The sequence below is a fragment of the Coregonus clupeaformis genome, chromosome 11 (genome assembly GCF_020615455.1).
Source record: "Coregonus clupeaformis isolate EN_2021a chromosome 11, ASM2061545v1, whole genome shotgun sequence".
NCBI lineage: Eukaryota > Metazoa > Chordata > Actinopteri > Salmoniformes > Salmonidae > Coregonus > Coregonus clupeaformis.
Window position 1 is genome coordinate 36,708,334 of NC_059202.1, and position 14,394 is coordinate 36,722,727.

General features: G+C 40.1%; 1 protein-coding gene across 1 annotated transcript in view; it reads right to left on the minus strand.

Moving 5' to 3' along the window:
• The window catches only part of LOC121576483 (microtubule-associated protein 1S), a 41,525-nt gene that overhangs the window by 23,073 nt on the left and 4,058 nt on the right, over nt 1–14,394 (minus strand). The window contains exon 2 of the mRNA XM_041889649.1: nt 6,978–7,079. Within this exon, the coding sequence (XP_041745583.1) occupies nt 6,978–7,079 (102 nt within the window). The remainder of the gene's footprint in view (nt 1–6,977; nt 7,080–14,394) is intronic.

Sequence of the window (14,394 nt, forward strand, 5' to 3'; positions counted from 1 at the left end):
GTGGATACTCATGGATGCGCATTGCAATTGTAAAATGTCAACACAATTGGAGACACCACGTCATTTTTGGAGACATGTTATTGACAGTAAACTATTGTAGATGCGACTGCTAACTAAATAAAACATTTTAGCTGGCTAGCTAATCATCTTAGCTAAATGTGGGGCAAACAATTCAGTTATTTACCGTTAATTTGAGGGATTGGGGTGAAAGAAATCGAGTTACATAGTGATACTTTACGATATACTGTATTGACAATATCGCAATATTTTAGCGCTAGTTGGCTGTACCTGCACCAAAACACCATTATTGTTCCTTCATAGCTTGTTCTCAATCTTTTCACATTGGGAGCCAATTTGTTTTCAGCACTTTTATTTCCATGACTGATCAAAACTCGTTCTCATGGCTTTCTGATCCCTCTGCAACAGACATATGGTGCGCAATAAAATCACAGTATCGAATCGCAATACGTATAGAATCATGAGACTCGCAATGCTGATGCATATATCTTATCGTGAGGTTCCTGGCAATTCCCAGCCCAAGTTCATTTGCCACAACAAATCTCTTCGCTAGCAAACGCAATGCGTCTCCAGCAATGTTTACTTTTTTGACGTTCTATGGCATCTCCACTTTCCAAGCATATATGACCACATGTAATATTTTGGTAAGTGATGCAAATAGTGAACTATGTAGGGCCAGGATGTAAAATATATGTAGCTGCAGCAATTTCTCTTATCTGATATGGTAAGTAATGGGGCTTGATTTATAGCTCCCTAAGAGTTTGACGAACGGGTCCGTGAACGCGATTGCAGATATCTTTACCTCTGAATAAACTGCCTTATATTATACAATTATCCACCTTGTCCAAAAGTCTCTACTTTTTCTCCGTTCTCCAGTAAACTTGTTTTATCAACAATAGTAAGGTTCAATGACACAGAAAGCAGTTCAATGTCGGGGTACAGTCGCTCTCTTACCAGGATCGCGGTCCGCTCTGACCAGGGTGAAGGTGGCCGGCTCCACCTCTCTGCCAGCAGCGTTTTCATTATTTAGTCCGTTCAGTAGCGGGTATGTACACGATCAACAAGATCAGTCCAAAACCGAAGATCAGTCCAAAGCAGAATGTTTGCAGAATGTTTGTAAACTAAGTCTACAAATTAAAAACATAAAATAACGCCACACTGCAGGTCGCAACATAGACGCTGATAGCCGCCATTGTCTTAGTTACGTTCAACGTTACGTCACGTATGACGAAAGCGCGTAAGTGCATGCACACAGACACCCATAGAGAATGTATTGAAAGCTTTGAAATGTGAAAAAATAAATTTTACATGACAGGCTATGAGAGACTTCTGGGCGATTTTCAACCTGACTGAAATCGCCCAAAAAACGGGCGGGGCCATTTGAAGCACGACTTTAGCCTGATTTGACATTTAGTGGCTGGCAGATCAGACGTGAACACTGATAACTGCTGTTGCCGTGATATAATTTTTTATAAATTTATAAAAAAAATTATATATATATATATTTTTTTTTATAATTGATTAGAAAAAAAATCCCTTCCTTTTCCCGTTTGGCAGTGCGTCGCCCATATCGCCCTATTGAACAAGCCGTCCCTGCTTCTGACCCACTGGAATTGTGATACAGTGAATTATAAGTGAAATAATCTGTCTGTAAACAATTGTTGGAAAAATTGCACAAAGTAGATGTCCTAACCGACTGGCCAGAACTATAGTTTGTTAACAAGAAATGTATGGAGTGGTTGAAAAATGAGTTTTAATGACTCCAACCTAAGTGTATGTAAACTTCCGACTTCAACTGTAATTAAAATAATAAGTTGGACAGGAAAATAATAGCATGGGGTGGTGGTTTAGGGGTGATGAGGATTTCAGCTGTTCACTCAGCTGCCTAACACACACCCAATTCCATCTTGGAAATGTACACCATACAGAAGAGTTGCTGGTACCAGTCTGTTCAGCCAAGGCAGACTGATTTGAGACTATGGATCCAAGCAATGGTGCAAGAGCACTTGACAATAAAATGAACATTCTGTATGAAGCATCTAATCTTCAATGGCCTTGAATTGCTATTAACATAATCCCTTCAACCACTTTCACATGCCTTGTTAACATACAGTGCATTCAGAAAGTATTCACACCCCTTGACTTTTTCCACATTTTGTTATGTTACAAAGTGGGATTAAATGGATTTAATTGTCATTTTTTGTCAACGATCTACACAATATACTCTGTAATGTCAAAGTGGAAGGAAAATTCTAACATTTGTAAAAAAAAATATGAAAAATAAAACACTAATATATCTTGATTAGATAAGTAGTCAATACATGTCACACCTGGATTTTGCAACATTTGCCCATTATTATTTTCAAAACTCTTCAAGCCCTGTCAAATTGGTTGTTGATCATTGCTAGACAACAATTTTCAGGTCTTGCCATAGATTTTCAAGTAGATTTAAGTAAAAACTGTAAATCGGCCACTCAGGAACATTCACTGTCTTCTTGGTAAGCAGTGTATATTTCGCCTTGTGTTTTAGATTATTGTCCTGCTGAAATGTGAATTCATTTCTCAGTGTCTGGTGGAAAGCAGATTTTGCCTGTGCTTAGCTCCATTCCGTTTCTTTTTTTATTCTGAAAAACTCCCCAGTCCTTAACAATTACAAGCATACCCATAACATGATGCAACCACCACTACGCTTGAAAATATGGAGAGTGGTACTCAGTAATGTGTTGTATTGGATTTGCCCCAAACATAACACTTTCTATTCAGGACAAAAAGTTTATTGCTTTGCCACATTTTTGCAATATTACTTTAGTGCCTTGGTGCAAACAGGATGCATGTTTTGGAATATTTATATTCTGTAGAGGCTTCTTTGTTCGTCAGTTGTCTCCTATCACAGCCATTAAACTCTAAGTCTTTTAAAGTCACCATTGGCCCCATGTTGAAATCCCTGAGCGGTTTCTTTCCTCTCCGGCAACAGTTAGGAAGGACGCCTGTATCTTTGTAGTGACTGGGTGTATTGATACACCATCCAAAGTGTAATGAATAACTTCACCATGCTAAAAGGGATATTCAATGTCTGCTTTTTTATACCCATCTATCCATCTACCCTTCATTGCGAACCATTGGAAAACCTCCCTGGTCTTCGTGGTTGAATCTGTGTTTGAAATTCACTGCTCGACTTAGGGACATTACAGATAATTGTATTTGTGGGGTACAGAGATGAGGTAGTCATTCAAAAATCATGTTAAACACTATTATTGCACACAGTGAGTACATGCAACTTATTATCTGACTTGTTAAGCAAAGTTTTAATCCTAAACTTATTTAGGCTTGCCATAACAAAGGGGTTGAATACTTATTGACTCAAGACATTTATTGTGTTACTTTTGACTATTTTTTACTTTCGTTTATTTGGTAAATATTTTGTTAACTCTTTCTTGAACAACATTATTGGTTAAGGGCTTGTAAGTAAGCATTTCACGGCAAGGTCTACACCTGTTGTATTCGGCGCATGTGCCAAATAAAGTTTGATTTGATTTGTGACCGATCGGCTCAAATCGGTCTTATGTAGAAAAATTAAAACGTTTTTTTTTTTTTTTACATTGAATTAAAGTAGAGACTAAGAGATACAACATGGTATATCATACACTACAGTTGAGGAACAATGGGAAAGTAATTTTGCTTTGAAAGTTGATAAACTTGTAAACTCACTTTTGAGAAAATGGCCTTTGAATCTTTTGGTACTACTACTGGAGAGCCCTTCTTTGTCTACACCCATTCAGCATCGTTCACACCCTCTTAAGCTTTAGCCCCACACATCTCTTTAAGGGTTGATCCAAGCGTTCTGTACTAACAGAAGTCAAGCACCCAAGCTAACTTGCTAGCTACTTCCAGACACAAATGACAGAACATTACTCGCCCTAGCAGAGCTGGTTAGGCTGTTATGTTATCCACAGCGTTGGTGACTGCAACTGTGCTGTCAGATTGTCCGTTTGTAAATTCAAAACGTGTCACTCTCGGAGCGTTCAGAGCGCACACCGGACGCTCTGGCCGATGAGTAGGGTTCATTTTTATTTTTTTTATTTCACCTTTATTTAACCAGGTAAACCAGTTGAGAACAGGTTCTCATTTACAACTGCGACCTGGCCAAGATAAAGCAAAGCAGTGCAATAAAAACAACACAGAGTTACATATGGGGTAAAAAAACATAAAGTCAAAAATACAACAGAAAATATATATACAGTGTGTGCAAATGTAGCAAGTTATGGAGGTAAGGCAATAAATAGGCTATAGTGCAGAATAATTACAATAGTATTAACACTGGAATGCTAGATGTGCAAGAGATTATGTGCAAATAGAGATACTGGGGTGCAAAAGAGCAAAATAAATAACAATATAGGGATGAGGTAGTTGGGTGGGCTAATTTCAGATGGGCTGTGTACAGGTGCAGTGATCGGTAAGGTGCTCTGACAACTGATGCTTAAAGTTATTGAGGGAGATAAGAGTCTCCAGCTTCAGAGATTTTTGCAATTCGTTCCAGTCATTGGCAGCAGAGAACTGGAAGGAATGGCGGCCAAAGGAGGTGTTGGCTTTGGGAATGACCAGTGAGATATACCTGCTGGAGCGCAGACTACGGGTGGGTGCTGCTATGGTGACCAATGAGCTAAGATAAGGCGGGGATTTGCCTAGCAGTGATTTATAGATGGCCTGGAGCCAGTGGGTTTGATGACGAACATGTAGTGAGGACCAGCCAACAAGAGCGTACAGGTCACAGTGGTGGGTAGTGTATGGGGCTTTAGAGACAAAACGGATGGCACTGTGATAGACTACATCCAATTTGCTGAGTAGAGTGTTGGAGGCTATTTTGTAAATGACATCGCCGAAGTCAAGGATCGGTAGGATAGTCAGTTTTACGAGGGCATGTTTGGCAGCATGAGTGAAGGAGGCTTTGTTGCGAAATAGGAAGCCGATTCTAGATTTAACTTTGGATTGGAGATTCTTTATGTGAGTCTGGAAGTTGAGTTTACAGTCTAACCAGACACCTAGGTATTTGTAGTTGTCCACATACTCTAGGTCAGACCCGTCGAGAGTGGTGATTCTAGTCGGGTGGGCGGGTGCCAGCAGCGTTCGATTGAAAAGCATGCATTTAGTTTTACTAGTGTTTAAGAGCAGTTGGAGGCTACTGAAGGATTGTTGTATGGCATTGAAGCTCGTTTGGAGGTTTGTTAACACAGTGTCCAATGAAGGGCCAGATGTATACAAAATGGTGTCGTCTGCGTAGAGGTGGATCTGAGAGTCACCAGCAGCAAGAGCTGCTAACGTTCTGACCTCACAACGGCAGTCAAGCACCCAAGCTAATTGGCTAACATTGGCTAGCTACTTCCAGACACATAATTAGAGAACACCCCACTCTGACCATTTTACTCGCCCTAACAGAGCTGGTTAGGCTGTTTTCATGTTATCCAGAGCGTTGGTGACTAACTGTGCTGCTGGCAACAATTTAATTACGCTTTTTTGCCGATGTTGACTGACACCGGCCATATTCAACGGGTGTTGAGCGTTCGTAAATTCATCAGTTATTCTGCGCTCTGGCACACTCAGACGAGAGTGCTCTGTAATTGAAGTAGATGGCCAGACTGAATTTACAAACGCACCCGAAATGGTTACTTGCATAGAGGAGTCTTTTGTTAAGACATGTAGCTAGCTAGCTAGGTAAACAATGAAACATAATCACAACTCATGATGTTACTACCCTGCATGAATCTGCAGGTAGCTAACCAACCAGGTTCAATGTTAGCTAGTTAACATTAGGCTATAGCTAGCTAAGCAAATGGCTCTGAGATACGAACAATAAGGTCATACACGTAACATTAGCTAGCGAGCCAGCCAGCTAACGTTAGCTAGCTAAACAATTAACCATATTCACAACTCATGACGTTACTACCCTGCATGAATCTGCAGGTAGCTAACCAACCAGGTTCAATGTTAGCTAGCTAACATTAGGCTATAGATAGCCAAGCAAATGGCTCTTTCTGTCAAAAACATGTAATATCTGAAAATTTACCTAGCTAGACTATCTTACCCGTATACATAATTCCTGTCGGATGCCATGGTTGCCCTTAGTTTGAAGATGTAATCAGGAGACAGGTGTTTTCTCCATCTCCTTAGCTATCATACTCGAATTCCACTAATTTCAAAACTCTGTCGTCCAGAAAGTGGAGCGCAACACTTATGCAGTTTTAATACACAATAAAAAAAAATTAAGCCGCGTTAGACAGGATTACCTAGACATACTGACCAGCTCAAATAGACAGAAGCGTTCTATATGGCAGACCAATCCAAACTCATCTCTTGACATGTCCAGCCCACTCATTATCTCAGACAAATCATGGGTAGCGGGAAGGTTGCTGTCTTTTTCTTTGGCTAAACCAACTAGGCTCTTAATTTAACAATTTCACTCGTATTTACAGAGGCATCACGAGTTTGTTATTAAGGCACATGAAAGTTCACATGTTCGAGAAGGCATTTCTGCCAAAAAACGCATTTTGATTCAAATAAAAAAGTTTACTTTCAAAGAGCTCTCCTGTGAAGTAGTGACCCGCGACATACGCCTATTTTCCTGAAACGGGTCACATTTCAGCTTTTCATTTTTAATCAATTTGTAAACATTTCTAAAAACATAATTCCACTTTGACATTATGGGGTATTGTGTGTAGGTCGGTGACAAAACATCTCAATTGAATCCATTTTAAATTCAGGCTGTAACAACAAAATGTGGAATAAGTCAAGTGGTGTGAATACTTTCTGAAGGCACTGTACATGGGTCAAAGCAATGTGGTCTTCACCTACAGAGTCTACAGGCACTTTTAATATATCATACATAAAGTGGTCAAATATGACCAATGAATTAACACATTTTATTTCAGAGGTCAGTGGGGGGAAAGTCCCAAAATTCTCCTTACCTTTTATTTCCTCTGAGAAGAAGGCAGAGTGTCGCGACACAAAGAGCTTGAGCTGCTCGTCCAGGTTACAGGCTGTCAGGTCCACGTCCCATGAGCGGATGCCTGTTGAAACACACACACCAGGGTGATTAGGTGCACACTCATACCTCAGGTCAACAGCATTTTCAATTTTTTTTTTGGTTTGTTTTATAATAACATATAGAGACACTCCCTGCCATTGGACGACTAAGCCTAGATTAATTACATGGTTAAGGCTGTGTTAATTTTGGTCAGGCTAAGGGGTTGTTTTAAGAGAAGGATTCAAAGTGAAACTAACTGGAGAAGCATAGACTTAAGGGATGGGCTGAAAAACTCACTCACTCCCAGCTAACATGGACTAGACAATGCTACTTGTGTACTCGTAATGAAATAACAAATGTATTTTCAGTTAATAAGTAACTCACGTACAGTAAATAATTGATAGGTTCCATTATGGATCTGTCACTGTTGGAGGTACTTTCTGTAATGTCAACATGCTATGCAGCTGATATGTGAACAGAAGCCTCATATTCCTCACATCAGTGACATAGCCAAGAGTTACAATAAAATGCCATAATGTACAAATAGCCATAATGTACAAAAATACAAAATATCCGTGAACTAGGAGTATGACAATTTGATAATTAGATAGAATAGAATTGATACATTGAATCTCCAATTAGCTTCAATTAGCCTAAGCTATAGGGTATATAGGTTAGGCTAAAACATGGACCTCTACAGCTTGACAAATGTAAGTGTGTCTGTCATCATGGTAAATGTGGTACACTGGTGCAGTGTAAAACTCAAATGTGAGGGCATAGCATTCATACGGTCCATTTGACGAGCCCTACATGACAAGCAAGCAAATTAATTGAGACATCATTTAATAGCCTAAGTATCTTAATGAAGACATACTGTAGGCCTATTTGAACACAAAAGGCGAAATACAAAAACCTCACTCCCTGCCTATACTGTTTGTATGATGAATCTTCACTCAACATTTTTTTTCAGAAAGAAGATCTGCTTTTTGCTCCACATAGATCAAGAGGGACGATGACAAACCAAGAGGAAGCAGCCTCCCGCTTCTGTCTGTCTGGGACAAATTTAGCCCTGACCTCATCATCATATGTTTTTTTTTTTTTACTGAAACAAGAGAAAAAAAAGGTTGAAATAGCAGTAGAAGACAAAAAGTGCTTTGTGCGAGGCAGGCGACTAGTCTCCCAGTCTTCTGAGAGTATCTCCTGTCACAACCAATCATATTCATCGCTCAGATCGTGACACAGGCCTATAGGCTATGGTGGATAACTCACTTCCTGTTGTGAACATTTTATGGAACAAAGTTGAGAGAACACTGTCCTGGGGTCATCTCATTCTGGAACTACTACATTTAGTTGGGATGAGTTCTATAAAATAATTAACATACTCTGTGGCACTCTAGTTAGGCTACTGCTTACCGGTGTTAAAACATTTGCACAATATACAGAAAGGAGCTGTCAGGTACTTCTTTATTATTTGAAATATTTGAATTCATCTGTGTGTTCCGATCTCCAGGGTCGGCAGCCATTCCATTCTGAGTTTCTAGACTGAACTGCCACTACAGACATTGTGACGATATGATTTCTCATTCATGTTAAATTCAGTTGAAATATTGCTGATGCGATGCTACGGTAGCCTACTGTTATCTTTGAGGAATTTGTTATGCTCATCCAAATCCCCCAGAGAGCACAAGGATATACTGTAAGTGTCAATGATTTAGCCAAGCTGAGAGCACTGTTTTAGTATGCATCCCATCTAAAAAGAAAACTTTTGTAACTCTGAATGACTTGGGCAGCACAAAATATGTTATTGCCCTTTGGCAGGAAAGGGCGATCCAATCATTGAATACCCAGCCCATATATGTAACAATTACTATGACAGAGTATCTAGACTGAGGCAAATGTCTCATACTGGCACCCGGGCTAGGGAAAAACAAGGGTCTGGGGCCTGGGCATTACGTTACTTCCGTATAACCTCAACACGCAAATGTCTTTGTCTGGCAGTGGTTTGGAACTTCCATTGAAAAGATCTAGTCACTTGTACTGATTCGCATGAACACATTCTGAGTGAAATGACTCGATTCAAAAGGAGTAATTAAAAAGTGTATTATTCTGTCTCTCAGCACATTGTCAAAAACACAGAACCAATTATTAAAAACAGGGATTGTATTTGCCCGGAGGCTCAAAATAGGCCTAATCTTTGAGTTAGACAGTACAGCACATGAAGAGCACTGTTACAATCATCCTGTGAAATGCAACCTTCCAAGACCTAATACATCTTGCATCCCAGATGAAACATGCAAACTACAAAGGCCATCATTTTTCCTTAATTTCACTGCTATTTCAAATGTTAAAATATAACTGCCGATAGGCAGTGGAAATTAACAGCATCCTTTACGCAATATTGGCTTTACCACGTGGGTCAGTCCAACCTGCTTTAAACCTGTGTCACGCACAACACAGACGATCAAGAGGGAGCGCACAGGACACTGGTGCTAGCAGATGGGAAATGGGATGAGGGGTTCCGAGAGGGTTCTAGAGTGCACAGAGGAAGCTGCTAAGGCTCAGCCCTCCAGTAACAAGAGGACACTGTGCCACCTTATATACCGTATTTTCCGCACTATAAGGCGCACCGGAGTATAAGCCGCAGCAGCTAAATTGAATGATATTGAATGATGTGTACATATATAAGCCGCACTGGACTATAAGCCACAGGTGTTTTAATGTTTAATTACCATATGTAAGGGTTTGTGCACAGAGGGGATTGTCGGGAAAGAGACAAACTGTCTCGCTCTCGTAATGTCTGTCTGTCTTGCTCTCGTTCTGTCTCTCGTTCTGTCTCTCGTACCACTCTCGGTTCCACTTTTACTTTTGCGCGCTACCTGTCTCACTCTTTTCCGGCCTCCAGCTTTTCCTGCTGGAGCCCGCCGCTTAAAGGTGGGGGGCGCGGACCGGTCATAGAGCCCATAGAGTTAAAGTTGGTGGACTGTAACCTGTAAAATCCATAGATTTAGGAGGTCTTCTAGTGGCCGTTAGCTGTAAAAATCCATAGATTAGCCGCACCGTTATATAAGCCGCAGGGTCGAAAAATTTGAAAAAAGGCGCGGCTTATAGTCCGAAAATTACGGTAAATATATATATATACAGGTGTGTGCCTTTCCAAATCATGTCCAATCAATTGAATTTACCACAGATGGACTTCAATCAAGTTGTAGAAACATCTCATGGATGATCAATGGAAACAGGATGCACCTGAGCTCAATTTCGAGTCTCATAGCAAAGGGTTTGAATACTTATGTAAATAAGGTATTTCTGTTAAAAAAATGTAATACATTTGCTAAAATTTCTAAAAACCTGTTTTCGCTTTGTCAGTATGGGGTATTGTGTGTAGATTAATGAGGAAAATTTGTTATTTAATCAATTTTAGAATAAGGCCGTAATGTAACAAAATTTGGAAAAAGTCAAGGGGTCTGAATACTTTCCGAATGCACTGTAAATGTCTGTCTGGGGGCTGGACTTGGGCTGGCTTGACCCACCGGTGGGTTAGAGCAAAGAAACCCCAGCAGGTCAAAATTTCTTATTTTTTCCAGGCTGTCCCCCTCTTCTAGTTGCACTTTGGCAGCAATCACAAGTGTGCTGACCATGTACCCCACAAGACATGCCACCAGAGGTCTCTTCACAGTCCCCAAGTCCAGAACAGACTATGGGAGGCGCACAGTACTACATAGAGCCATGACTACATGGAACTCTATTCCACATCAGGTAACTGATGCAAGCAGTAGAATATTTAAAAAACAGATAAAAATACACCTTATGGAACAGTGGGGACTGTGACGCAACACAAACATAGGCGCAGACACATGCATGGTAACATACGCACTAAACACACACGTACACATGGATTTTGTGTTGTAGATATGTGGTAGTGGAGTACGGGCCTGAGGGAACACACTTAGTGTGTTGTGAAATCTGTTATGAATATATTGTAATATTGTATAACTGCCTTAATTTTGCCAGACCCCAGGAAGAGCAGCTGCTAATGGAGATCCATAATAAATACAAATGTAGGAGGGGAGGGATAGCGTATTAAGGGTAGAGAAAATCCATATTGTGATAAATTGCCTGAATTTATGTGATAATGATAAATAGAATGATAAGTTTAGAACATTAATGTGCACCACCGTTTTTTATTTATTATCCTTTAAACTATTACTACTAGTTTAGTGGTTGTAGCAATCAATTGTCCCGTTAACAATCATCCATATCAGCAAATGTATTTCATTTGAAACTTCACATTTCTCTAGTATAGGCTACTTATCGTAATGTGGGATATCAGCTAAAGGCCTGCGATAAATGATTGGTGTGGTTGGTGTCGCTAATTTTCAGTTTATCATTCCAGCTCTAATTCAGGGGCTGCACTCATTTCTAAAAACATGTGACATTAACAGTAATCTTCCAACACTTTTAATAATGTCACCCTCAGAGAACATTCTTTTTTTGTTCCCCAAACCAAATCATTAACAAAGCGCCTGCCTTTATCACTGACCAGGAACGAAGGAAATGTTGAGCAGCAGGAAATGTTGAGCAGTGTGTGTGACATCAGTCACATGGCCCCTCAGAACAGATACTGATACAGGCAGCCACAATCAAAGTGGGGAGAGTGGACTAAGACGGAAGAAAATCACTTTGTAGATAACAGGGGGCTAGTGGGAAGGGGGGGGTCAGACAGAAATGCAGTTACAGTGCCTTCAGAAAGTATTCACACCCCTTGACTTTTTACACATTTTGTTATGTTACAAAGTGGGATTAAAATGGATTGAATTGTCATTTTTCGTCAACGATCTACACAAAATACTCTAAATGTCAAAGTGTTTTTTTTGTTGTTGAACATTTGTATTATTATTGGAAAATAACACACTAATATATCTTGCTTAGATAAGTATTCAATACATGTTAGAATCACCTTTGGCAGCGATTACAGATGTCAGTCTTTCTGGGTAAATCTTAAATCTTATCTTATTATTTTCTGAATTCTTAATGCTCTGTCAGGTCTGTCGATCAATGCTAGACAGCCATGTTCAAGTCTTGCCATAGATTTTCAAGCCGAGTTAGGTCAAAATTGTAACTAGGCCACTCAGGAACATTCAATGTCGTATTGGTAAGCAACTGCAATGTAGATTTGGCCTTGTATTTTAGGTTATTGTCCTGCTGAAAGGTGAATTTGTCTCCCAGTGTCTGTTGGAAAGCAGATTGAACCAAGTTTTCCTCTAGGATTTTGCCTGTGCTTAGCTTTATTTTGTTTCGTTTTATCCTGAAAAAAACTCCCTAGCCCTTGCCGATGACAAGCATACCAGTAACATGATGCAGCCACCACCATGCTTGAAAATATGAAGAGAGGTACTCAGTGATGTGTTGGGTTGGATTTACCCAAAAACATAACACTTTGTATTCAGGACAAAAAGTTAATTTCCTTGACACATTTTTTGCAGTATTACTTTAGTGCCTTTTTGCAAACAAGATGCATGTTTTGGAATATTTGTATTCTGTACAGGTTTCCTTCTTTTCACTTTGTCATTTATGTTAGTATTGTGCAGTAACTACAATGTTGTTGATCCATCCTCAGTTTTCTCCTATCACAGCAATTAAACTCTAACTGTTTTAAAATCACCATTGGCCTCAAGGTGAAATCCCTTAACGGTTTCTTTCCTCTCCGGCAAATTAGTTAGGAAGGGCGCCTGTATGTTTGTAGTGACTGGGTGTATTGATACACCCTCCAAAGTGTAATAAATAACTGCACCATGCTGAAAGGGATATTCAATGTCTGTTTTTTGGGGGTTTTACCGATCTACAAATATGTGCCCTTCTTTGCGAACCATTGGAAAACCTCTCTGGTTTTTGTGGTTGAATCTGTGCTTGACTGAGGGACCTTACAGATAATTTTATGTGTAGGGTACAGAGATGTGGTAGTCATTAAAAAATCATGTTAAACACTATTATTGCACATAGAGTGAGTCCATGCAACTTATGTGACTTGTTAAGCACGTTTTTACTCCTGAACTTATTTAGGCTTGCCATAACAAAAGGGTTGAATACTTATTGACTCAAGACATTTCAGCTTTTCCTTTTTAATTGATTTGTAAAAATTTCTAAAAACATAATTCCACTTTCACATTATGGGGTATTGTGTGTAGATCTGTGACACAAAATCTAAATGTAATCCATTTTAAATGCAGGCTGTAACAACAAAATGTGGAAAAGGTTAAGGGGTGTGAATACTTTCTGAAGGCACTGTATAGACCGACTGGTAAAACTCACTTCAGCCGTTACCATGAACAAACATTTAAATGAATTAACTTTACACACCCAGTCTCCTTATGGGGGTACAAGCTCTCAACAAGACACAGCCTAAGTTTAGTGTTTGGACAATCACACACACAGCTGCATTGTCCCCAATAACCCTACCCCAGCCCAAGCAGAACCAGATATAAATGGCTGACAACATTGAATGTGACTGACAACTTACCCAACCCCTGCATTTAAGGACCACGCTCTCCTAGCAAGCAACCCAGGGTATTCTGGGTAGTACTTGCTCACCTCGCCTCTGAACTGCAGTGTTGATGGAGTCTGTCTGGACGGTGATAAAGTAACTCTGAATAGCCCAACACTAAAGGAGTGGCAGAGGAAACTACGTGTACGTCCTGACGAAGGAGACACTTCCATTCTCTGGCACTCTAGTGAATACAAGCTGAAGTAAATGGGCTGCATTATTTATTCTCTGCGGCGTGGGCTGGAATCTCAGGCCTGCTGGCTTCTACAGGCCCAGAGCTGCGAGTCCGAGAGACTTCACCATTCCGTCACTCTGAACGCTGCCAAGGCACACTGACACAGGCATGACAATTATAGCATTTGAAAACAAAACTATTCATTGACATTTGCAGTCAATTCCTGTAATGGTACACAAGTCGCCAACTTGCATGAATTGATGGGAATCAAGTAATGTTCGTGAGCATGGGGAAACTATTCGAACGAGAACATGCTAAATGTAGCAGCAGAGTCTTAAAACCTACGCAAAGGGCATGGAAATCAAATCACCATTAGATTTTTTCCTTATTTTCCAAGTAGCCCGATGCAATGGAAATCTCATATGCTTCCGTTAACTCTAACGCTACACAGGGGTGACACACAAATCAGGATGTTGACATTATTTGGGAATATAATTTCCTGTTATTCATAAGCTACAAGCAAGTGGCAAACCAGCTTTGTGAGTGATACAAGCTAGCATTGAAGTGGTTAAAGCTTACTGCAAACTGTCTCTACTAGTCAGAGCTAATAAAGCAACCCCGACAGATGCTCAGGGTTGTATG